Genomic DNA, 23766 nt, shown 5'->3' with positions numbered 1-23766 from the left:
TCTCTGGCGCCATTTATATTGAGCGAGCCTACCCGAAGAGTCTCCATAAGAAGTGGGAGAAAAGCCAGCAGAGAAATAGACCAATAGCAAAGCTCAAAAAGCCCCAGTGTCAGTAAGAAATTAAACATTTAAACAGTGTCTGAAGGTAAACCTTTACGCACTGTTGTGACCCACTTCCTCAACCTAAACCGTTTCTTGGGTGAGAGGACACCATGCCCCTCATTTCTCATAGCATGTTGTACTGATCTTACAAACTTTCTAGGATCAGGAAAAAAGCCTCAAGATTAACTTTTTTCCCCTTAGTCTCATTCAGGAACCTTGTCAGTTCTCTCAACGTGTACTTAGACCCCTCTGGTTGACTGGCTGTCAGCTCCGGGCCAATTGAAGAGGAGTCTGAAAAAAAATACCTCCTCATCCTCTTCCTCAGACTCACTTTCCTCCTCTTCTCTATCTCCCACCCTGACCACCTGCCCTTTCTCTCTGGTTAGGGCCTCACCCACAGCAACAGGCAACATTTCCATGATGCCTTTGTCCACACCCTTTTCTTTTTCCTCTTGACACCCTCCTCCTCCTCCCCTAATCTCTTACACTTCCCCACTATACTCTCCTCATCCACTAGAATAACCTGACTAGACGCAGTATCATCTGCACCACCCTCCATAGCATGACTAGGGCCAGCCTCAGCTACAACACCCTCCATAGCATGACTAGGGCCAGCCTCAGCTACAACACCCTCCATAGCATGACTAGGGCCAGCCTCAGCTATACCACCCTCCATAGCATGTCTAGGCCCAGCCTCAGCTACCCCACCATCTCTAGCCTGACTAGACCCAGCCTCTGCTTCTCCACCATCTCTAGCCTGACTAGACCCAGCCTCTACTACCCTACCATCTCTAGCCTGACTAGACCCAGCCTCATCTACACCACCATCTCTAGACTGACTAGGCCCAGCCTCTGCTGTCTGCATCTCCTTACCCCCTGCATTTTCACCTCGATTTCCCCCTTGCGCTCGTACCCTCCCCTTGTCTATGGCCTTTATGTGGGCACGCAAAGCTCTTGTGCCCCAAATCCCCACATTCAAAACACCGTAGACTATCTGTGCTGGCAAAACCTGCATAGAGCCCTTCCCCATGCCTCACTTTAAAATGCACATTTAGCTGTTGCTCATTATTGTTCAGAAACATAAACACTTGCCTCCTGAATGAAACAACGTGCTTAACGGCATCTGCCTGAAAACCTGCTGACAGTACACGGAAACCGCTAGCAAACTTACCAAAACGACTCAGCTCTTTCCTAATTTGATCATCCGTAATAAACGGAGGCAAATTTGCCACTACAACTCTTGTTGAAGGGGTAGAGAGAGTGAAATTGACACCAACACATCCCTTACAAATATTCCGCTAGCAATTAGCCTACCGACCAAATTAGCTCTTTTCATGAACACAACCACGGCCTTGTTCATTCTAGAAGCAGAATGTATAAACTCAGCTCCTACCTGTTCACCGACCGCGAGCAGAACCTCCTCCACCTTAACTCCGTTCTCAGGAACACACCTGAAACCATGCTGAATCGACAGCGTCTCTTGCGCACTAGGCTGAGAAGCCATTGCGCACACTATACCTTGCAACCCCCGGAACGTTACTCTGTCCTCTTCCACCCTAACTTTGAAAAAGAAACTTTGGATACCGCTAAAAACAAATATTGCATTAACCCTCCACCATAGAAAATAACATGTAAAGAAAAGAATAGAATCAAGAAAGTTAGTTAGGATAGAGCTTTCCACACCAAACACTCAAACTCCAAAAACACCCAGCATGCACCGAGAGAGAGAGAGAGAGAGAGAGAGAGAGAGAGAGAGAGAAAGAAAGAAGAGAGAGAGAGAGAGAGAGAGAGAGAGAGAGAGAGAGAGAGAGAGAGAGAGAGAGAGAGAGAGAGAGAGAAAGAAAGAAAGAAACTACATTATGTGTGGGGTCATTGGACTCAGCCACCTGCTTGGAAGTCCCATTGTGTGGTTTGAGATCACCCCAATACACAACAGTGGACACAAATTTGACCCCAATAACTACCGGTGGATATACGACAACAGCAACATTGGAAATATCCTCTGCATTATCATTTACATATGTGTATGTACAGCCGAAACACTGGCTCAGAAACATGACGTGAGCAATACAGTGAGCAAAAGTATTGGGACACTGACACATTTTGTTGTTGTTTTGGCTCTGTTCTCCAGCAAATGTAGCAATGACTATGAGGTTAATAAAGTGCAGACTGTCAACTTTAATTTTGGGGTATTTAGGAATTACAGCACTTTTTGTATATACTGTAGTCCGCCCATTTTAGAAGACAAAGTATTGGGACAAATTCAGTTATACCGTATGCGTGTTAAAATAGTAAAAAGTTGAGTATTTGGTCCCATATTCATAGCACGCAACGACGACATCAAGATGGTGACTCAACAAAAATTGTTGTATGCATTTGCCTTTTGTTTTGGTTGTGTTTCAGGTTATTTTGTGCCCAATAGAAATGAATGGATATGACCATGGTTACAGATAATCCTGAATGTATCATGAATAATGATGAGTGAGAAAATGACAGAGGCATAAATATCATACCCCCCTAAAAATGCTGGCCTCCTCTGTTATTGTAATGGTGAGAGGTTAGCATATTTTGGGGGACCGATAATTGTGCGTCTGTAACTTTCTCACTTATCATTATTCATGATTCATTCAAGATTATCCATAATCATGGTAGCATCCACATTACTGTGGAAATGTTTAGAAACACATTCTATTCTGAAACCTATTCTGAAACACAAGACATTATTTACCATTAATTTCTATTGGGCACAAAATAATCTGAAACCCAACCAAAACAAACAGCAAATATATCAAACAAATTTGAAGAATCACAATATATAGTCATTGCGTGCTATGAATATGGGACAAATATTTAACTTTTTACTACTTTAATACACATACAGTATAAGTGAATTTGTCCCAATAGCTTAGTTTTGGTCCCCTGGGGGGACTATGTACAAAAAGTGCTGTAATTTCTAAACGGTTCACCATCTGGATAAATATTAAAGCTGACAATCTTTACTTTAACCTCATCGTCATTGTATCATTTCAAATCCAAAGTGCTGGAGTACATAGCCTAAACAACAAATCATTTGTCACTGTCCCAATAGTTTTGGAACGGGGGACATGTCACATCTCGTCACGTCTGTAGGATGACTCCTGTCGTGATTTGGCCTCAGATTGGAGCTGCTTTGACCGTGATCGTCCTAGTACTGGCGTGTGTCAAATCAAATCAAATGTTACATACTTACTTACGAGCCCTTCCCAACAACGCAGAGAGAGCAATTAAAAACGTATCGAAAAATAATAACGTGAGGAAACGATACGTTGGCTATGTACCAGTACCGAGTCGATGTGCAGGGGTACGAGGTCATTGAGGTAGATATTTAGATATACTTTAGGTAGGTGTAATGGGACTGTGCAATAGGATAAATAATAAACAGTAGCATTATGTGAAGAGTGCAAAAGGGTCAATGCAGATAGTCTAGGTAGATATTTGGTTAACTATTTAGCAGTCTTATGGCTTGGGAGTAGCCCTGTTGGTCCAGACATGGTGCATGTCTTTGGTGGAGTCTTTGACAAATTGTAGGTCCTTCCTCTGACACCGCCTGGTATAGAGGTCCTGGATGACAGGGAGCTCAGCCCCAATGAAGCACTAGGCTGTACGCAGTACCCTCTGCAGCCTCTTGCAGTCAGATGCCAAGCATTTGCCATGATGCAGCCAGTCAATATGCTCTCAATGGTGCAGCTGTAGAACTTTGAGGATCTGAGGGCCCATGACAAATCTTTTCAGCCTCCTCAGGGGGAAGAGACATTGTCGTGCCTTCTTCACGACTGTGTTGGTTTGTGTGGACCATGTTAATTCCTTAGCGATGTGGACACCGATGAACCTGAAGCTCTCAACCTGCTCCACTACAGCCCCCTCGATATGGATTGGGGCATGCTCGGCCCTCCATTTTTTGTAGTCCACAATCAGCTCCTTTGTCTTGCTGATGTTGAGGGAGAGGTTGTTGTCCTGGCACCACACTACCAGGTTACTGACCTCCTCCCTATAGGTAGTCTCATTGTCATCGGTGATCAGGCCTACCGCCGTTGTGTCGTCAGCAAACTTAATGAGGGTGTTGGAGTCGTGCACGGCCATTTAGTTGTGGGTGAACAGGGAATGGCCCCCGTGTTGAGGATCAGCATGGCGGAAATATTGTTTCCTACCAAGGATCCAGTTGCAGAGGGAGGTGTTCAGTCACAGGGTCCTGAGCTTACTGATGAGTTTGGAGGTCACTATGTGGTTGAACGTTGAGCGGTAGTCAATGAACAGCATTCTCACATAGGTGATCCTCTTGTCCAGATGAGTGAGGGCAGTGTGCAGTGCAATGGAGATTGGGTCATCTGTGGATCTGTTGGGGTGGTGTGTGAATTGGAGTGGGTCCAGGGTGTCTGAGTCGATGGTGTTGATGTGAGCCATGACCAGCCTTTCAAAGCATTTCATGGCTACAGATGTGAGTGCTATGGGGCGACAGTCCTTTAGACAGGTTACCTTGACGTTCTTGGGCACAGGAACTATGGTGGTCTGATTGAAAAAAAATGTCAGTGAAGACACTTACCAGCTGGTATGTGTGTGTGTAACAAGTCAGTTCAGGGCTCTCCCACGCAAGATAATAGTCCAGATATCCTGTCCTGTCCCAAAGCCTGATCCACCACTATCTATCTACCTGTCAGCACCATCTTACAAAGTCCACATAAAAGATGAGCAGCTGAGTGCTGAGCAGTTACCCTAGTTGAACTCTTGGAAAGACAGCTACAAGATAAAAATCAACAAATGAAAGCAAGTAGTTACTGTAGGTACAAGGTAACGGAAACAGGACAACGGCAAGTCAATGACCACCGTTGTTTTTATCATTCGATTTATATAAATACAGTTTGGGAGTAGTAAAGGGAAAAGCATTTACTTTCATTTGACAAGGGAGAAATGTGAGATATGGAGAGGGAGAAAGAAAGAGAGAGAGGGGATAAGGAGAACATTTGAGGGGAAGAAAAAGATACAGACGGAGGTTTGAGAGAGAGAGAAAGAGGGAATGGAGAAAGAGTTAGAGGAAGAGAGATGTAGAGAAAAAGGAAAGAGAAGGAGATACATTTTCAAAATAAAGGGATGTTGAGAGGGAGAGAAACAGAGGCAAAAAAACAAGGGAAAGAAAGTGAGAAGTTGCGAGAGCGAAACAGATAAAGAGAAAAAAAGAGAGGTTAAGAAGGAGATAAATAGAGGGAAATAAAAAGAGAGACATCTCAGCTCTTACCTCAGATGAACTGGTGTCCATAGTGTTTACTGGGACTGAGGGACAACATGGACTCTGTTGCTAAACAACTGAAGGCTGAGGCTATTCCCAGGGACCAAGCATAACTAGGACACACACACACACAAAGACCAGCACACACACATAAACATGTACACACACACACACACACAGCCTGCCACAATAAATCAATCTTTGAAGTAATAACATTTTTTTTCCATTTACTGTTCAAACTTTCAAGGCTCACTTCAGTAATAATAATCTTTGTGAAAATTAAATACATAACTCTGACTGATAAATACTAAATAGGATTATGCAAATACATAAATAGGATACTCTAAATACATAAACAGTATTAAGTTAAGTTCCAAGATCCTCTTTTTCTCATTGCAGCAGACGTGAGTCGTGTTAACTCTTTGGAGATCCCTGTTGTAGACTACCTTATACAAGGAATAAATTATTTCAGCACTCAGAGTCAACAGCCTTAGCCTGGGTCGTATTCATGAGAGCAAAATAGTTTGCATCGGAAAATGAAAACAAGTGTTTCTATGGTAGTCCCTCCCTGTTTGTCTCTTTTCTTCTGTTTGGTGCCTAAGGAACACAAGCCAGAGTACCTGACTGTTTCTTTATTTAACACCATGCTACACTGTTGCATTGCCAACAACAGTAAGACAATGACAAGTTGACTGAAGCAGAAACAGAACCCAGCTTACTCAACATTACAAAACATCTGGTCCGTGTTCATTGGTGCAAGCAAAGGAAAACATTAAAAACTGTTTTACAACGAAAAATGTGTTACTTATTCGACACGTCAAGGTAGTTCTTCAATTTTTTTTGTCTGCTTTCTCCTGTTTCGAGCCTACTGAATACAACCGTACATTATAGGAAGATCGGATTATAACTCACTTTCACAGGTTTACATATCAGAACATACAGGTGAAGTCAGAAGTTTACATACGCCTTAGCCAAATACATTTAAAATCTGTTCAGCACAATTCCTGACATTTAATCCTAGTAAAAATAGCCTGTTTTTGGTCGGTTAGGATCACCAACTCATTTTAAGAATGTGAGATGTCAGAATAATAGTAGAGAGAATAACTTATTTATTTCATCACATTCCCAGTGGGTCAGAAGTTTACATACACTCAATTAGTATTTGGTAGCTTTGCCTTTAAATTGTTTAACTTGGTTCAAACGTGTCAGGTAGCCTTCCACAAGCTTCCCACAATAAGTTGGGTGAATTTGGGCCCTTTCCTCCTGACAGAGCTGGTGTAACTGAGTCAGGTTTGTAGGCCTCCTTGCTCGAACACGCTTTTTCAGTTCTGCCCACAAATGTTCTGTGGATTGAGGTCAAGGCTTTGTGATGGCCACTAAAATAACTTAACTTTGTTGTCCTTAAGCCATTTTGCCACAACTTTGGAAGTATGCATAGGGTCATTGTCCATTTGGAAGACCCATTTATGACCAAGAGATGTTGCTTCAATATATATCCACATCATTTTCCTTCCTCATGATGCCATCTATTTTGTGAAGTGCACAAGTCCCTCCTGCAGCAAAGCACCACCACAACATGATGCTGCCACCCCCGTGCTTCACGGTTGGGATGGTGTTCTTCGGCTTGCAAGCCTCCCCTTTTTTCCGCCAAACATAACAATGGTCATTATGGCCAAATAGTTATATTTTTGTTTCATCAGACTAGAGGACATTTCTCCAAAAAATATGATCTTTGTCCCCATGTGCAGTTGCAAACTGTAGTCTGGCTTTTTTATGGCGGATTTGGAGCAGTGGCTTCTTCCTTGCTGAGCCGGCCTTTCAGGTTATGTCGATATAGGACTTGTTTTACTGTGGATATAGATACATGTATACCTGTTTCCTCCAGCATCTTCACAAGGTCTTTTGCTGTTGTTCTTGGATAGATTTGCACTTTTCGCACCAAAGTACGTTCATCTCTAGGACACAGAACGCGTCTCCTTCCTGAGCGGTATGACGGCTGCGTGGTCCCATGGTGTTTATACTTGCGTACTATTGGTTTTACAGATGAACATGGTACCTTCAGGCGTTTGGAAATTGCTCCCAAGGATGAACAAGACTTGTGGAGATTTTTCTGAGGTCTTGGCTGATTTCTTTTTATTTTCCCATGATGTCAAGCAAAGAGGAACTGAGTTTGAAGGTAGGCCTTGAGATACAACCACAGGAATACCTCCAAATGACTCAAATGATGTCAATTAGCCTATCAGAAACTTCTAAAGCAATGACATCATTTTCTGGAATTTTCCCAAACTGTTTAAAGGCACAGTCAACTTAGTGTATGTAAACTTCTGACTCACTGGAATTGTGATACAAGTGAAATATGTGAAATAATCTGTCTGTAAACAATTGTTGGAAAAATGACTTGCACAAAGTAGATGTCCTAACTGACTTGCCAAAACTATAGTTTGTTAACAAGAAATTCGTGGAGTGGTTGAAAAACGAAGTGTATGTAAACTTTAACGACTTTAACTATACATACAGTACCAGTCAAAAGTTTGGACACACCTATCTACATTGTAGAATAAAATAGTGAAGACATCAAAACCATGAAAGAACACATATGGAATCATGTAGTAACCAAAAAAGTGTTAAACAAATTAAAATATATTTTACATTCTTCAAAGTAGCCACCCTTTGCCTTGATGACAGCTTTGCACACTCTTGGCATTCTCTCAACCAGCTTCACCTGGAATGCTTTCCCAACAGTCTTGAAGGAGTTAAAGCATATGCTGAGCACTTGTTGGATGCTTTCCCTTCACTCTGATCCAACTCACTCATCCCAAACCATCTCAATTGGGTTGAGTTCGGGTGATTGTGGAGGCATGGTCATCTGATGCGGCACTGCATCAATCTCCTTCTTGGTCAACTAGCCCTTACACAGCCTGAATGTGTGTTGGGTCATTGTTCTGTTGAAAAACAAGTGACAGTCCCAATAAGTGAAAACCAGATGGGATGGCTCATCGCTGCAGATTGCCGTGGTAGCCATGCTGGTTAAGTGTGCCTTGAATTCTAAATAAGTCAGACAGTGTCACCAGCAATGCACCCCCACACCTAGTCCTCCATGCTTCACGGTGGGAACCACACATGCAGAGATCATCCGTTCACCTACTCAGCATCTCACAAAGACACGGCAGTTGGAACCAAACGTTTCAAATTTGGAGATATTAGACCAACGGACAGATTTCCACCTGCCTAATGTCCATTAATCATGTTTCTTGGCCGAAGCAAGTCTATTTCTAATTGGTATCCTTTAGTAGTGCTTTCTTTGCAGCAATTTGACCATGAAGGCCTGATTCACACAGTCTCCTCTGAACAGTTGATGTTGAGATGTATCTGTTACTTGAACTCAGTGAAGCATTTATTTGGGTTGCAATTTCTGAGGCTGGTAACTCTAATGAATTTATCCTATGCAGCAGATGTAACTCTGGGTCTTCCTTTCCTGTGGCAGTCCTCATGAGAAACAGCTTTATCATAGCACTTGATGGGTTTTACGACTGCACTTGAATAAACTTTAAAAGTTCTTGAAATGTTCCATATTGACTGACCTTCATGTCTTAAAGTAATGTTGGACTGTCATTTCTCTTTGCTTATTTGAACTGTTCTTGCCATAATATGGACTTGGTCTTTTACCAAATAGGGCTATCTTCTGTATACCACCACTACCTTAACACAACACACTGATTGCCTCAAACGCATTAAGAAGGAAAGAAATATCACAAATTAACTTTTAACAAGGCACACCTGTTATTTGAAATGTATTCCAGGTGACTACCTCATGAAGCTTGTTGAGAGAATGCCAAGAGTGTGCAAAGCTGTCATCAAGGCAAGGGGCAAGGCTACATTGAAGCATCTGAAATATAAAATATATTTTTACACTATTTTGGTTACTACATGATTCCATATGTGTTATTTCATAGTTTTGATGTCTTCACTAATATTCTACTGTGTAGAAAATAATTAAAATAAAGAAAAACCCTGGAATGAGTCGGTGTGTCCAAGCTTTTGACTGGTACTTGTATATGACATTTTAACATCTACAATACATCTTAACTTGGCCATCACCACATTTGTGATGGGTTCCAGTTAGCAAGCTTACAGCGGCCTATGAGATTCAGTGTCCCATCAGATTTACAAAAAGCCAACGACATAACAACTGTTGGGGCTCTATTCAATATGTATCGGCGAGTGTTACAGGTTGCGTGATCGAAATGTCAAGGTCATTTTAGATTGTGCCAACATATGCAGCGTTTACGCAGGCCCTGCTGACACGAGAACATTGGCTTTAAATTTCAATCACGCTTTAACGCTGAACGCAATACGGATTGAATAGAGAGCCCTTGGTTAGTTTTCTGTCTTCCCTTCCATCTCCACAGTACAGAAACGTTCAGCACGAGTACATCCTCTTCTCTCAATATATACAGTTTTACGTCTTTACGTCTCTCAGTATGCTACTTTCCCATTGCTGGCTGAATAAAAATGCTACACAAAATATAACATGCTGTCAGTCAATACAGTATGTATGCATATCTTCTCTTTTATATATTTGGCACCTTCCACTCCTCCTCCCCTGAGTATCCTTCTCATCATCATCATCATCATCAAAGATTTACACAAAAACAAGACTTGGTCACTCGACTCCATGACGGCACTTTTACAGAGTAGATAGTAAATGGCCATGGTAGAAAAAAAATGGCAACATCATTCAAATGAATGGGCAAATGTTGTTGATTAGTGGTAAAGCACCATATATCTTTTCCTTTTTCTAGCATGGCCAGATAGTGACAATAGGGTCTACACATACAAAAGGTCAAAGGTTATTTAGATGTCCACTGATTGGTTCATATACATGTCCATAGAGCCCACCGGATGGCTCGTTGGCAGTGTTAGTCTATGTGTTGGTCAGTCAGCCCCAGGTTGGGTAACCAATTCAGAGGGATGAAACATGAAAGCATTAAAAGCATAGGAGGCTGGTCAGAGAGATTTCTAAGGTATCGAAGCAAAGGAGGCTGCACACCAAGCATGGCCAAACTGATATGAGTAGAGATTTAGAGGGTGTGCTCTGGAGGGTTTCTTGGTGGGTGATCTGATGTAAGTGCAGATTAAGAAGCATGTCTGACTGTTGGGGGATTTGGCTATAGGTTGCTCTTAAGCACAGCACTAGAATCAGATTATTCTCCCTAGATCCTAACCGTGACCATCAGTAGTAAATCACAAAACTGACCTTAGATCTGTGTTTTAGGGTAACTTGGTGGTAGCACTTCCTCAGTCCTCACACTAGAGGGTGATATAACTGTGCGTCACATAAAAAGGGAAAATGAAAATTAATAGTGAAATGAGGGATGACAATGTGAGACAGAAACTGAGACCACCTGTGTTTCCATGGAGACTTCTTTCGGAGACATGATTTTTAATACTATTCCTGTCAGCAGTGTTCCAAAGATTCAAAATTGCAATATGTGTGAGTATGTGTGTGTTTGATAGAGAGAGATAACGAGAGAGTGAGAGAAGAGAGAGAAAGAGCAACTACATTATGTGCAGGGTCAATGGACTCAGCCACTTGCTTTGAAGTCCCATTGTGTGATTTGATAACACAGAAGTTATACCCATGGCAATATTGCTTTATGTTATTTTATCCATCTCTATGGTTGACTGTGATAGCCAAGAGTCCACAGAGGAAAACCCAGTCAGACCCAGCTGGCATAGAGAAATGTAATCAGTCTCCACTTTACTCCTATTCAACTGATCTCTCTCTCTCTCCCATAGAAAGGCAGTCAGTTATGTCCATTGTGAGAAAGGCTCAATTATCCCTCTTTGTGTTTGTGTGTGTCTGTGTTTGAGAGAAAGTGTGTGTGCGCATGTATGAGTGTATGTGAGAGTGCATGCGCGGGGAGAATAATCCAACATACACACCAGGGGCCATCATTATTAGCACCCATTCATATACGGAGAGACCAGAGAACCAGAGAGCAGTCGTTATCCAGCTGTAGTGTTAAAACTACACTGAGTCAATCCGCTGTGAACCACATCTGTCTAAATAAGCTTTATACAGGCCTCGTTTGGAGCGACGAATAATCTGCAATTAGCCAGGCAGTTTAGCAGTGCTACAGGCCAGGGCAGGGACTAGCATGGCTATATTAAAGGGATGGAGGTTTGCTTGTGATTCCAATGAGCTGAGACCACAGAGAACACTGCTTGGCTGAGTGTGTGGGAGAGAGGGAGGGAGGAGAGAAGGAGAGAGAGCGAGCGAGCAAGAGAGAGAGAGAGAGAGAGAGAGAGAGAGAGAGAGAGAGAGAGAGAGAGAGAGAGAGAAAGAGAGAGTACAATGCATTTGGAAAGTATACTTTTTCAGCCTCATTCTAAAATGGATTAAATAGTTTTTTCCCTCATCAATCTACACACAAACCCCATGATGACAAAGCAAAAAAAGCAGGGTTTTATACATTTTTGCAAATTTATATAAAAAAATAATTCTGAAATATCACATTTACATAACTATTCAGACCCTTTATTCAGAACTTTGTTGAAGCATCTTTGGCAGCGATTACAGCCTAGAGTCTTCTTAGGTATGACGCTACAAGCTTGGGGAGTTTACAAGCTTTGGGGAGTTTATCCCATTCTTCTCTGCAGAGCCTCCCAAGCTCTGTCAGGTTGGATGGGGAGCGTCGCTGCACAGCTATTTTCAGGGATGGTGCCAGGTTTCCTCCAGACGTGACGCTTGGCATTCAGGCCAAAGGGTTCAGTCTTGGTTTCATCAGACCAGATCATCTTGTTTCTCAAGGTCCGAGAGTCTTTAGGTACATTTTGCCAAATTCCAAGCGGGCTGTCATGTGCCTTTTACTGAAGAGTGGGTGGAGTGCTGCAGAGATGGTTGTCCTTCTGGAAGATTCTCCCATCTCCACAGAGGAATCTGGAGTTCTGTCAGAGTGACCATAGGGTTCTTGGTCACCACCCTTCTCCCCCGATTGCTCAGTTTGGCAGGGCGGCCAGCTCTGGGAAGAGTCTTGGTGGTTTCAAACGTCTTCCATTTAAGAATGATGGAGGCCACTGTGTTCTTGGGGACCTTCAATGCTGCAGAATTTTTTTGGTACCCTTCTGCAGATCTGTGCCTCGACACAATCCTGTCTCGGAGCTCTATGAACAATTCCTTCAACCTCATGGCTTTGTTTTTGCTCTGACATGCACTGTTAACTGTGGGACATTATATAGACAGTTGTGTGCCTTTCCATCATGTCCAATCAATAGAATTTTCCACAGGTGGACTCCAATAAAGTTTTAGAAATATCTCAAGGATGATCAATGGAAACAGGATGCACCCGAGCTCAATTTCAAATCTCATTTGCTAACATTTCTAAAAAACTGTTTTTGCTTTGTCATTATGGTATTGTGTGTAGAGTGATGAGAGAAAAAAGATTTAATACATTTTAGAATAAGGCTGTAACGTAACAAAATGTGGAAAAAGTCAAGAGTTCTGAATACTTTCCTAATGCACAGTATGTGCCTGTGTGTGTGTGTGTGTGTGTGTGTGTGACCTGAGACCACATGGATATGTGGCTGCCAGGATATTGTATGCAGGAACCCAAGGCCAGTGGCCACAGGTGTGTGTGTGTGTTTGCGCATTTGCCTGTGTGTGCATGTGTGTGTGCGTGAGTGTATGTTTGCATATGCGCCTGAGTGTATGAATCTGTGTGTTTTGCACATGCGGCTGCGTGTGTGAGTGTAACCTTCAGTAGTGATATGGATCTTCAGCACCCAATGCTCTGAATGAGCATTGATAAATAATCCAAGGTGTTTCAGTTTGAAGTCCCAGACAGATACATGTAATATTACCAATAATAACTACCAGTCCTTCACAAACACACTGAAAGCTGAAGCAGTAGGTCCAAATAGAACAGGGCAGGACATGTCAACATTCACAATGCACTGACCTCGTTCTCGCAATGCCTGAAATGAAGCGTCTTTTCCAGAAGATTACCAGTAAGTTCCCAGCATTCAACGTGATAGTTATACTACTGCTGTAGTTATAATGTTGCTTCAAAATAGTCAATCCTAGTGATAACAATTGTTTCTTGCTGCTCATGATTGAATGTTGAACGCAACTGAGGATGACAGTGATGTATTGGATATGGCATAATGATCATAATTAAACTCATGGAAACACAGAGAATGGTGAAAAAGTAGAATGGTCATGGGTAAAGGAGTAGATGGTTGGGAAAGTGTGCAGAAATATGAGTGTAAGCATACCGTTAGATATTCAAAGATGTGTGTTTAGAGTGTTAGACTTGGTGTGTGCCTGCTTGAACATTATATCATTGCATGTGTCAGCTCCTGGCCTCATGGTACTTCAGTTTCCTGTTGAGAGTAGCCTACAAATCCTGGCCTTTCTCTCTCTCCTTCCTGACTCAGAACTATAGATAGTATATACATTCAATATATATTTCCTGTATCACATATACATCTATACTCAGAACAATAGATGGTATTTTGATTACATACACATCTATACTCATAACTAGAGATAGTATATTGATTACATATACATCTATATTCAGAAGCGTGTGCTCTCATGTTTCAGCATGCGGATGTTGGTGAGGGATCCGCTGCCTCTGTGGTGGTGGTGGTGGTGGTGTTGTTGGTACCCATATCCCTGGTGCTGTTCCTCCAGTCACCGCTGGCTGATTCCAGACGACACATTGCTGCTGGGGCTAGAGCCGCTGGAACCGCGGTCTTCAAACACACTCACCTCGATCTGGAGGGCACAGGGGTTAAGGAGTGGGAGGGAAGGGGGTAATATATGTACACAGATTGGGGATAAGGGGTATACTCTAGGCCAGGGGTCGGCAACTAGATTTAGCCATGGGACAATTTTATTCTGAAAGAATGGTCGGGGGGACGGAAAATCATTCTAATAATTTGTACACTGCAAATTGACCAAAACTAAGCCAAATAATAGATTGTATTTTAAAATAACAATAATTTCATACCTTGATTACATTGAGACATGATCACATATGTCTCTTTTTTTTGTTGTGGGAATACTTGGGAACAGATTTCCTAAATTAAACAAATTTTTGCTGTATTCCTGGTGATTTTAGTCTTAATTTATTTATTTTCATATGTTTATTTAAAACAAATACCTGTAGGCTGCCACTCAAAATAAAAATAACAGTAAGAAATAAATACAGCGTTTAGGTAATAATACATTCAGTATAAACAGGAAAAGAAAACGTAAAAAAATTGGGCCTCCACCATCAAACTCCCATTCCATTCCCCCAACCCCACCCAGCACATGTCTCCATCCAGAAGTATTTACAGTGCCTTTAGAAAGTCTTCATCCTTTTAAAGAAAGGGTAACCCATTTTGAATGTTGTATTGTTTTTGCCTCCAGTATCTATGCTGCAATAGTTTATGTATCAGGATGTAAGTTTATTTTATTTTAATTGTACCTTTATTTAACGAGGCAAGTCAGTTAAGAACCCTGTTATGGATGATGCGAATTTTCGCAGCTTTTTGTTAAAAATCGCGCAACATTTCAAAGTCCTGCTATTCATGCCAGGAATATAGTATATGCATATGATAAGTATGCGTGTATAGAACACACTCTGAAGTCTCTAAAACTGGTTAAATTGTGTCTGTGGCTATAACAGAACGTGTTTAGGAATAAAAATCCCAGGGAAAACTGTTCACCAAAAACACAAAAAAAATATTCATCCGCCAGTCAATGTATTGTCTAAGACGACAGAAAATAAACGAGGATCCCATTTCAATGCCTACAGCTTCCAAACGATGTCGCCAGTACTGGCATTTCATGGCTGCTTTATCCTTGGTTAGATGACATATAGGCACTTCCTGTCTTGGGGCGCACCGCAGGATGTTATGAAAGTGAAAACATGGACGATGATTTCAAGACTTGCTGCTATCGAATACAGATCGCCCCGTGATCAATTTGATAGATTATTAACATTTATTAATACCTAAAGTTGGTTTAGAAAAGTAGTTTGAAGTGATTTGTAAAAGTTTATAGGCAACTTTTGTAATTTTAAAAAGTGACGTTGCGTCTTGTAAGGGGGAATTTTCCTGGATCAGACTGGCCTTCATAAAATGACATTTTGGCTATACAATGACGGATTTAATCGGGGAAAAGACCCAATTGTGATGTTTATGGAATATATAGGAGTGCCAACAAAGAAGCTCGTCAAAGGTAATGAATGTTTTATATTTTATTTCTGCGTTTTGTGTAGCGCCGGCTACCGCAAAATCTTTTGTTTAGGTGTCGTTCAGCTATTTTGGGGGGTGCATGCTGTCAGATAATAGCTTCTCATGCTTTCGCCAAAAAGCATTTTACAAATCTGACTCGGTGGCTAGATTCACAACGAGTGTAGCTATAATTCAGTACCTTGCATGTGTGTTTTAATGAAAGTTTGAGTTTTATCGAAAACTATAGGTGGCGCTCTGAAATTTCCGCTGATTGATGTTCCTGCACTGGAACTACATTCCGCATCATCCCTAAGAGGTTTTTAAGAACAAATTCTTATTTTCAATGACAGCCTAGGAACAGTGGGTTAATAACTGCCGTTACTGCTGTTATGTCTGGACTATTTTTCCTGTGTTATCCGTTGTCCTGTGTGAATTTAAGTATGTTCCCTTTAATTCTTTCTCCCTCCTCTCCTGGAGGACCTGAGCACTGGGACCATGCCTCGGGACTACCTGGCCTGATGACTCCTTGCTGTCCCCAGTCCACCTGGTCGTGCTGCTGCTCCAGTTTCAACTGTTCTGTCTGCCTGCCCATGGAACCCTGACCTGTCTCTAACTCTGAATGCTCGGCTATGAAAAGCCAACTGACATTTACTCCTGAGGTGCTGACTTGTTGCACACTCTACAACAACTGTGATTTGACCCTGCTGGTCATCTATGAACGTTTGAACATCTTGGCCATGTCCTGTTATAATCTCAACCCGGCACAGCTAGAAGAGGCCTGGTTCCTCCCTAGGTTTCTTCCTAGGTTCCTGCCTTTCTCTGGAGTTTTTCCTAGCCACCGTGCTTCTAGACCTGCATTGCTTGCTGTTTGGGGTTTTAGGCTGGGTTTCTGTACAGCACTTTGAGATATCAGCTGATGTACGAAGGGCTATATAAATACATTTGATTTGTATAGCACTTTGTGACATCGGCTGATGTAAAAAGGGCTTTATATATACATTTGATTGGTTGATTCGATGTTTGTGCATCTCTGAGTGATATTCTATTGATTCCCTGTGTAAATATATGTTTTCATGTGTATCTGAGTTATTGGTGTTCAAGCAGGCAGAAATCTGGTATTTCGTAGCACCGTGATAAAGTCGCCTCACTACACTGGAAGTTAATAGGAATACAACTTTTAAATCGTGAAACCGTCTTTCATACAGATTTCAATACTCGGGAGGATGTCTTTTCTCAAATGAGCCATTGATCATATTTTTGCAATATTCCTATCTCAAGAAATTTGTCATTTAACTGAGGGTCTAGAACATTTTTCCTATGAATCTGCCTTTTTAGTCCAGGGTGCTTTGCATGTTGGAGTTGTCAGAGATATTATAGGAAGGAGATAGGAATCCAATGAATGAAGGAACGTATACACATTTACATTTACATTTAAGTCATTTAGCAGACGCTCTTATCCAGAGCGACTTACCCCATCCAGCAGACTGTCGACCAATTGCGTCCACGTTGTCATGCTGCATCATGCAGTTGCAAAGCTAATCGCCACGCAATCCCTTCTCATACAGTGTATACTGTATGTTGAGAAACATGCTTATTTTCCTCGATAGTATGTAATGTCATGATTCCAAAGCTATATGATACAACAGATAGCAAATTAATTATCGCACATCTCAGAAAATGTTTGTAATATTGTACTTCTTGTTGACGAAATTTGTGATAATGTTTGGTCTAATGCCCAATAGACTCCCATTTAATCCTTGAAGGATAGAGCTCCTTGTCCCAGAATCACCATTGTGAATGTTAGACTCCACTCTGTAAGTCACATCTACAGGTTCAACATGGCGAGATTGTAAACTCCTAAATTGATAATGCTGTTTGTTTAGGCAATTTTACAGCTAACTAACGTTAGCGTTAGATGCTGATATAGTCTTTTGAATTATTGTGTGTAGGTATGTTTGCTATCTATCTAGCTAGCTAGCCAGTCAGCTCATAGAGAGCATTGAACTGTGGATTTTGTAGTTGACATGAGCTGAAACAGATTTCCACAGCGATTTTCCATGTTGCTACCAACCTTATTATAACACCAAAATGAAACATTTGTTCACAAAAAAGTGTCATGGTGTCATTTAACACTGTAAATTAAATTGGATTTATCCTTAAACTTTGTCACGACTACCTCCAAAGTCAGTCCCTCTCCTTGTTCGGCGACGTTCTGCGGTCGACGTCACCGGTATTCTAGCCATCGCCGATCCACCTTTCATTTTCCATTTGTCTTGTCTTGTCTTCCCACACACCTGGTTTCAATTCCATCAATTACATGTTGTGTATTTAACCCTCTGTTCCCCACATGTCCTTGTCCGGTATTGTTTTTTTATAAGTGCTTGTGCACGTTATGTCTGGGGTTTTGTCCCATTGTTTATATGATTTTTGTTCCACTGTGATTTTTATCATTAAACTGCGCCCTTGTAACACAGTCTTTGCTCTCCTGCGCCTGATTTCTCTACCGCCAGTATGCACGCTTTACAAACTTATTATACATTTTGTTGTGTTACATCCTGAATTCAAAATGTATTCAATTGATTGTTTTCTCACCCATCTACACACAATACCCCATAATAACAAAGTAACAACATGTTTTTAGAAAATGTTGCACATTTACAACAAAAAAAAATACAGAAATATCTAATTCATATAAGTATTCACACCCTTGAAACAATACATGTTAGAATCACCTTTGGCAGCGATTACAGATGTGTTTTTCTGGGTAAGTTTTTGCATTCCTGGATTGTACAATATTTGCACATAATTATTTAAAACATTCTTCAAGCTCTGTCAATTTGGTTGTTGATCATTGGTACACAGCCAGTTTCAAGTCTTGCTATAGATTTTCAAGCCTGTTTAAGTCAAAACTGTAACTAAACCACTCACTCAGGAACATTCAATGTCGTCTTGGTAAGCAACTCCATATTTGGTGTGGTGTTTTAGGTTATTGTCCTGCTCAAAGGTGAATTTCTAGGATTTTGCCTATGCTTCGCTATATTCTTTTTATCCCCCAAAAATCCCTAGTTATGGGTATGCATACCCATAACATGATGCAACCACCACCATGCTTGAAAATATGAAGAGTGGTAATCAGTGATGGATTGTTTTGGATTTTCCCCAAACAAAACACATTGTTTTCAAAACATAAAGTTAATTTCTTCAGCACATTTTATGCAGTTTTACTTTAGTGCCTTATTGCATGTCACGTTCTGACCTTAGTTCCTTTATTATGTATTTGTGTTGGTTTGGTCAGGGCGTGAGTTGGGGTGGGTAGTCTATGTTCTTTTTTCTATGTTGTATTTCTGTGTTTGGCCTGGTATGGTTCTCAATCAGAGGCAGCTGTCGATTGTTGTCTCTGATTGAGAATCATACTTAGGTAGCCTGTTTTCCCCATGTTGGTTGTGGGTGATTATTTTCCGTGTCAGTGTTTGCTCCATTCTGTACAGGCTTCCTTCTATTCACTTTCTCATTTAGGTTAGTATTGCGGAGTAACTACAATGTTATTGATCAATCCTCAGTTTTCTACTATCACAGCCATTAAACTCTGTAACTGGTTAAAAGTCACCATTGGCCTCATGGTGAAATCCCTGAGCAGTTTCCTTCCTCTCTGGCAACTGAGTTAGGAAGGACATCTGTATCTTTGTAATGACTGGGTGTATTGATACACGACAATACATGACACCATGTATTGATACACCAAAGTGTAATTTATCATTTCACAATACTCAAAGGGATATTCAATGTCTGTTTTTTTTACCCATCTACCAATAGGTGCCATTCTTTGCGAGGTATTGGAAAACCTCCCTTGTCTTTGTGGGGTACAGAGATGAGGTAATCGTTCAAAAATCATGTTAAACACTATTATTGCACGTAGAGTCCATGTAACCTATTGTGTGACTTGTTAAGAACATTTTTACTTCTGAACTTATTTAAGCTTGCCATAACAAAGGGCTCGAATACTTATTGACTCAAGACATTTTAGCTTTTAATTTTTAAATAATTTGTAAACATTTCTAAAAACATAATTCCACTTTGACATTATGGGCCAGTATGTATAGGCCAGTGACACAACATCTAACAACAAAATGTGGAAAATGTCAAAGAGTGTAAATACTTTCTGAAGACACAAACTGCAGGGCACTCCCACATCATGAAGGAATATACCTACCTGATTTAGGGGACACAGACAACAGTTGGGGCTAATTTCATAGTAAAGCATTTCCTTGGTATTTTACCAAAACGCAACATGATTACATACACAGTGTTGGTCCCATGTTTCATGAGCTGAAATAAAAGATCTCAGAAATTGTTCATATGCAAAAGAAATCTTAATTTGCTCTAATTTTGAGCACAAATGTGTTTACATCCCTGTTAGTGAGAATTTCTCCATTGACAAGATAATCCATCCACCTGACAGGTGTGGCATATCAATAATCTTATTAAACAGCATGATCATTACACAGATGCCCCTTGTGCTGGGGACAATAAAAAGCCACTCTAAAATGTGCAGTTTTGTCACACAACACAATGCCACAGATATCTCAAGTTTTGAAGGAGTGTGCAATTGGCATTCTGACTGCAGGAATGTCCACCAGAGCTGTTGCCAGATAATTTAATGTTCATTCTCTACCATAAACTGACTCCAATGTCATTTTAGGGAATTTGGCAGTACATCCAACCGGCCTCACATCAGTAGACCAAGTGTGTAGTCGTGTGGCGAGCGGTTTGCTGATGTCAGCGTTGTGAACAGGGTGCCCAATGGTGGCGGTGTGGTTATGGTATGGGTAGGCAGGACAACAAACACAGTTGCATTTTATCGATGTTTTATCGATGATTTTATCAAGTTGAATGCACAGAAATACTGTGATGAGATCCTGAGGCCCATTGTGAGGCCCATTTTTTTTAAAGGTATCTGTGACCAACAGATGCATATCTGTAATACTAGTCATGTGATATCCATAGATTAGGGCCAAATTAATTTCAGTTGACTGATTTCCTCATACGTACCCATTTCAGAAAACTAGGTGTATGTCGCAAGTCATGACTTCAAAGGAGAGCCATTTTAATTATATATATTTTTTAATCAAAATGCGTTTTTTGGCAGAAATGCCTTCTGGAACATGTGAACTATCATGTGCCTTAATAACAACTTTAATGCCATCTGTAAATACAAATACAATCTTTAAATTACAAGCCTTACCACTAGTCATGATTGTCTGACATTAATGAGTGTGCATGCCGAGAGAGGAGTTTGGATTGGTCTGCCATATAGAAGGCTTATGTCTATTTGAGCTGGTCAGTCTGTGTTGGGTAAGCTTTTTTTCAAATGTATCGTGCAGTGGAGCTGAATAACTGTCACTCTCCACCTGGAGGATCAAGTTTTGAATTTGATAGCTAAAGAGATGGAGACAACATCTGTCTCTGGATTACATCTTCAAACTAAGGGCAAACGTGGCATGGCATCCGTGAAAGGGAGACACATCCATCATGCTTGATGATATATATATACGGGTAAGATAGTCTAGCTAGCTACATTTTCAGATATTACACGTTTGTAATTTTGACAGAAAGTGGTTTCATTTCAAGCTAAAGTGTCCTGTTAGCTAGCTAGCTAACATTAGCTGGCTGGCTCCCTAGCTAGCGTTACTTAATGTGACATGTGTGATCTTACACATTGTTTACCTAGCTAGGTTCATTGTTTACCTAGCTAGCTAGCTACATGTCTTAAGCTAAAGTGTACTGTTAGCTAGCTAGCTAACGTTAGCCGGCTGGCCTCCTAGCTAAGGTTACGCATATGACGTTATTATTCGTATCCAAGAGCCATTTGCGTTGCTAGTTAGAGCCTAATGTCAGCTAGCTAACATTGAACCTGGTTGGTTAGCTTCCAGCAGATTCATGCAGGGTAGTAACAACATGATTTGGCACTAATTACATTGTTGTTTAACTAGCTAACATTATCTGTCTGGCTCGTTAGCTAACGTTATGTGAAGTGCGTGATCTTACACGTTGTTTACCTAGCTAGCTTCATTGTTTACCTTGCTCGCTAGTTAGCTACATGTCTTACACTAAAGTGTACAACACCCGTTGAATATGGCGTGTGTCAGTAAACGTCGGCAAAAAAAGCGCAATGAAATTGTTGCCAGCAGAGCTGGTTAGGCTCTTTCATGTTATCCAGAGGTAAACAAATCATTGGCCAGAGCGTCAAGTGTGCGCTCTGAACACTCCAAGAGTGAAACGAGATGGGTGGGGCTAAAGCTTAAGAGGGTGCGAACAATGCTGAATGGGTGTAGCCAAAGAGCTCTTCACTAGATACCAAATCATTCAAAGGCCATTTTTTCAAAAGTGAGTTTACAAGTTTATCAATTTCAAAGCAGAATTACTTTCCCATTATTCCTCAAAAAAGTGTATGATATAGCATTTTGTAGCCTCTACTTTTATCCAATGTAAAAAACACAATTTGAAATGTTGAAATGTTGCTACATAAGACCAAATCCTTGTGGTGAGTTACATATGAACTGTAACTAAGTAAAATCTTTCAAATTGTTGCATATTGCGTTTATATTTTTAGTCAGTATAAATACAGTCTGTGAACGAACTAAAAATATATAAGGTTCTGGTTTGGATTAGGGGATGCCAAGGTCATTTTTTAAATATTATTTTCCAGTTAAAGGGTGTTTCAGATTCAATTAGGTCTGTGAACCATACTTTTTTAATGGCTAGCTCAGAATATGAGCTTTCCAAAAGTTGTTTATATATCATAGAGATCAGTCCTTTCAAGAGCTGCCATGGGAAATTACATAATTAGTCATGCTATTCCTTGTTTTACAGCTTAAAGAATAGTCTCTTGTTATATGCTTGTGTCTTTCTAACCTGATATAAACTTTGTGGGACTTAGTCATAAGACTGGGCGTATAGCTAAGGTCAGTTTGGGTGTGACCGCAGCATGTGACATCCCGTGGGTTTACTATCTACAGAAAGTCACATGTATGGAAACTTGCAGAAAGGAGCACATTATAGTGTTTTTGTGAATGCAGTTAGACGGTTCAGACCTCAGGCTATCAACCTTGTGCTATCTTAAATCTGCACAGACAACTAATTGCCTTTTACACACTATCTGCTGACTGCCACGTCTACAAAAAGCATGTGCTTCTCTATAAAAGCTGAGAACAGACACTGTTCGTTGAGCCTTAACTGCACAACTGTTTTAGTGCGTTGTTAACTGTTAAATTTTTGCAAATCTTATAATAAAGTGCTGTTTGAAAGAATCTGCAGTCTCTCTTCCCTTTGATTAGAATTTCTACGACAGAGCCCATATAGTTTATTTATAAATCCCATAATTGGAAAGAAAAAAGGAGTTGCCTGGTAATGTGTATGTATCTTTCAAATGTAGGAATGTTCTCAAACCATTACTGTACATGATATCGGCAAGGGTGCAGTTCCCACAGTTGGAGCATTGGGAGGATGCAAAAGGCTGCCCTTCAGATCGCAAGGCATTATTGTGAAATATTGGAGTATTACATTTCCATGATCATTGTAGAATAAATTCTTCATCTTTTCTGACTTTCATGGTTTCATAGACCACTCACAAAATAACCTATTGGCCTACAGCAAGTTAGTATAGGCTACCATTCGTCTAATCTCTCATTTAACTGGACCCAAGACACAGTAGTAAATAGATAAGCTAATGTAGATTCAGTGAAAAAAAGTGAATGCAAAACATTATTGCATTCAAGCGATCTGTTTACAGGTCCACAACTATTTGCAATTGATTTTGTCTTGCAGAAACGGTCAGAAACAGCAAATGTCACTTTTAAAAAAACATTCTGCCGCCACAGATATTTGATAAAGTTTGCCATTGCTATTTCCCCTAGATACTGTATTGCCCTAATTCCAATACTTCCAAAGTATACAGCAAATAAGGGCATTATTTGTCACCATAAAAGGTGAATTATGGGCGTTATTCAACTGGAATTATAATGTACGACAGGACTTGATTTATAACGGGCACGTGTATGTACGGGGTGTGCCAAGTTTATAAAACTCAATATTTTTGTGCGTAAGCAGTCTTATCAGAAATGTACAATAGTGTTACATTTATGCAACGGTTATAAATGAGGCCTAAGAGGAGAGAG

At 40.7% G+C, this 23766-nt stretch overlaps 1 protein-coding gene across 1 annotated transcript in view; it reads right to left on the bottom strand.

Annotated features, from left to right (window-relative positions):
• Positions 1 to 5979: 5979 nt before the first annotated feature.
• Positions 5980 to 23766, bottom strand: part of LOC118361578 (golgin subfamily A member 7B-like) — a 57081-nt gene continuing 39294 nt past the window's right edge. The window contains exon 5 of the mRNA XM_035741617.2: positions 5980 to 14144. Within this exon, the coding sequence (XP_035597510.1) occupies positions 14061 to 14144 (84 nt within the window). The 3' untranslated portion in view covers positions 5980 to 14060. The remainder of the gene's footprint in view (positions 14145 to 23766) is intronic.

The sequence above is a fragment of the Oncorhynchus keta genome, chromosome 2 (genome assembly GCF_023373465.1).
Source record: "Oncorhynchus keta strain PuntledgeMale-10-30-2019 chromosome 2, Oket_V2, whole genome shotgun sequence".
Taxonomy (NCBI): domain Eukaryota; kingdom Metazoa; phylum Chordata; class Actinopteri; order Salmoniformes; family Salmonidae; genus Oncorhynchus; species Oncorhynchus keta.
Note: the sequence above shows the minus strand (reverse complement) of the source record. Positions and strands in the feature narration are given on the sequence as shown.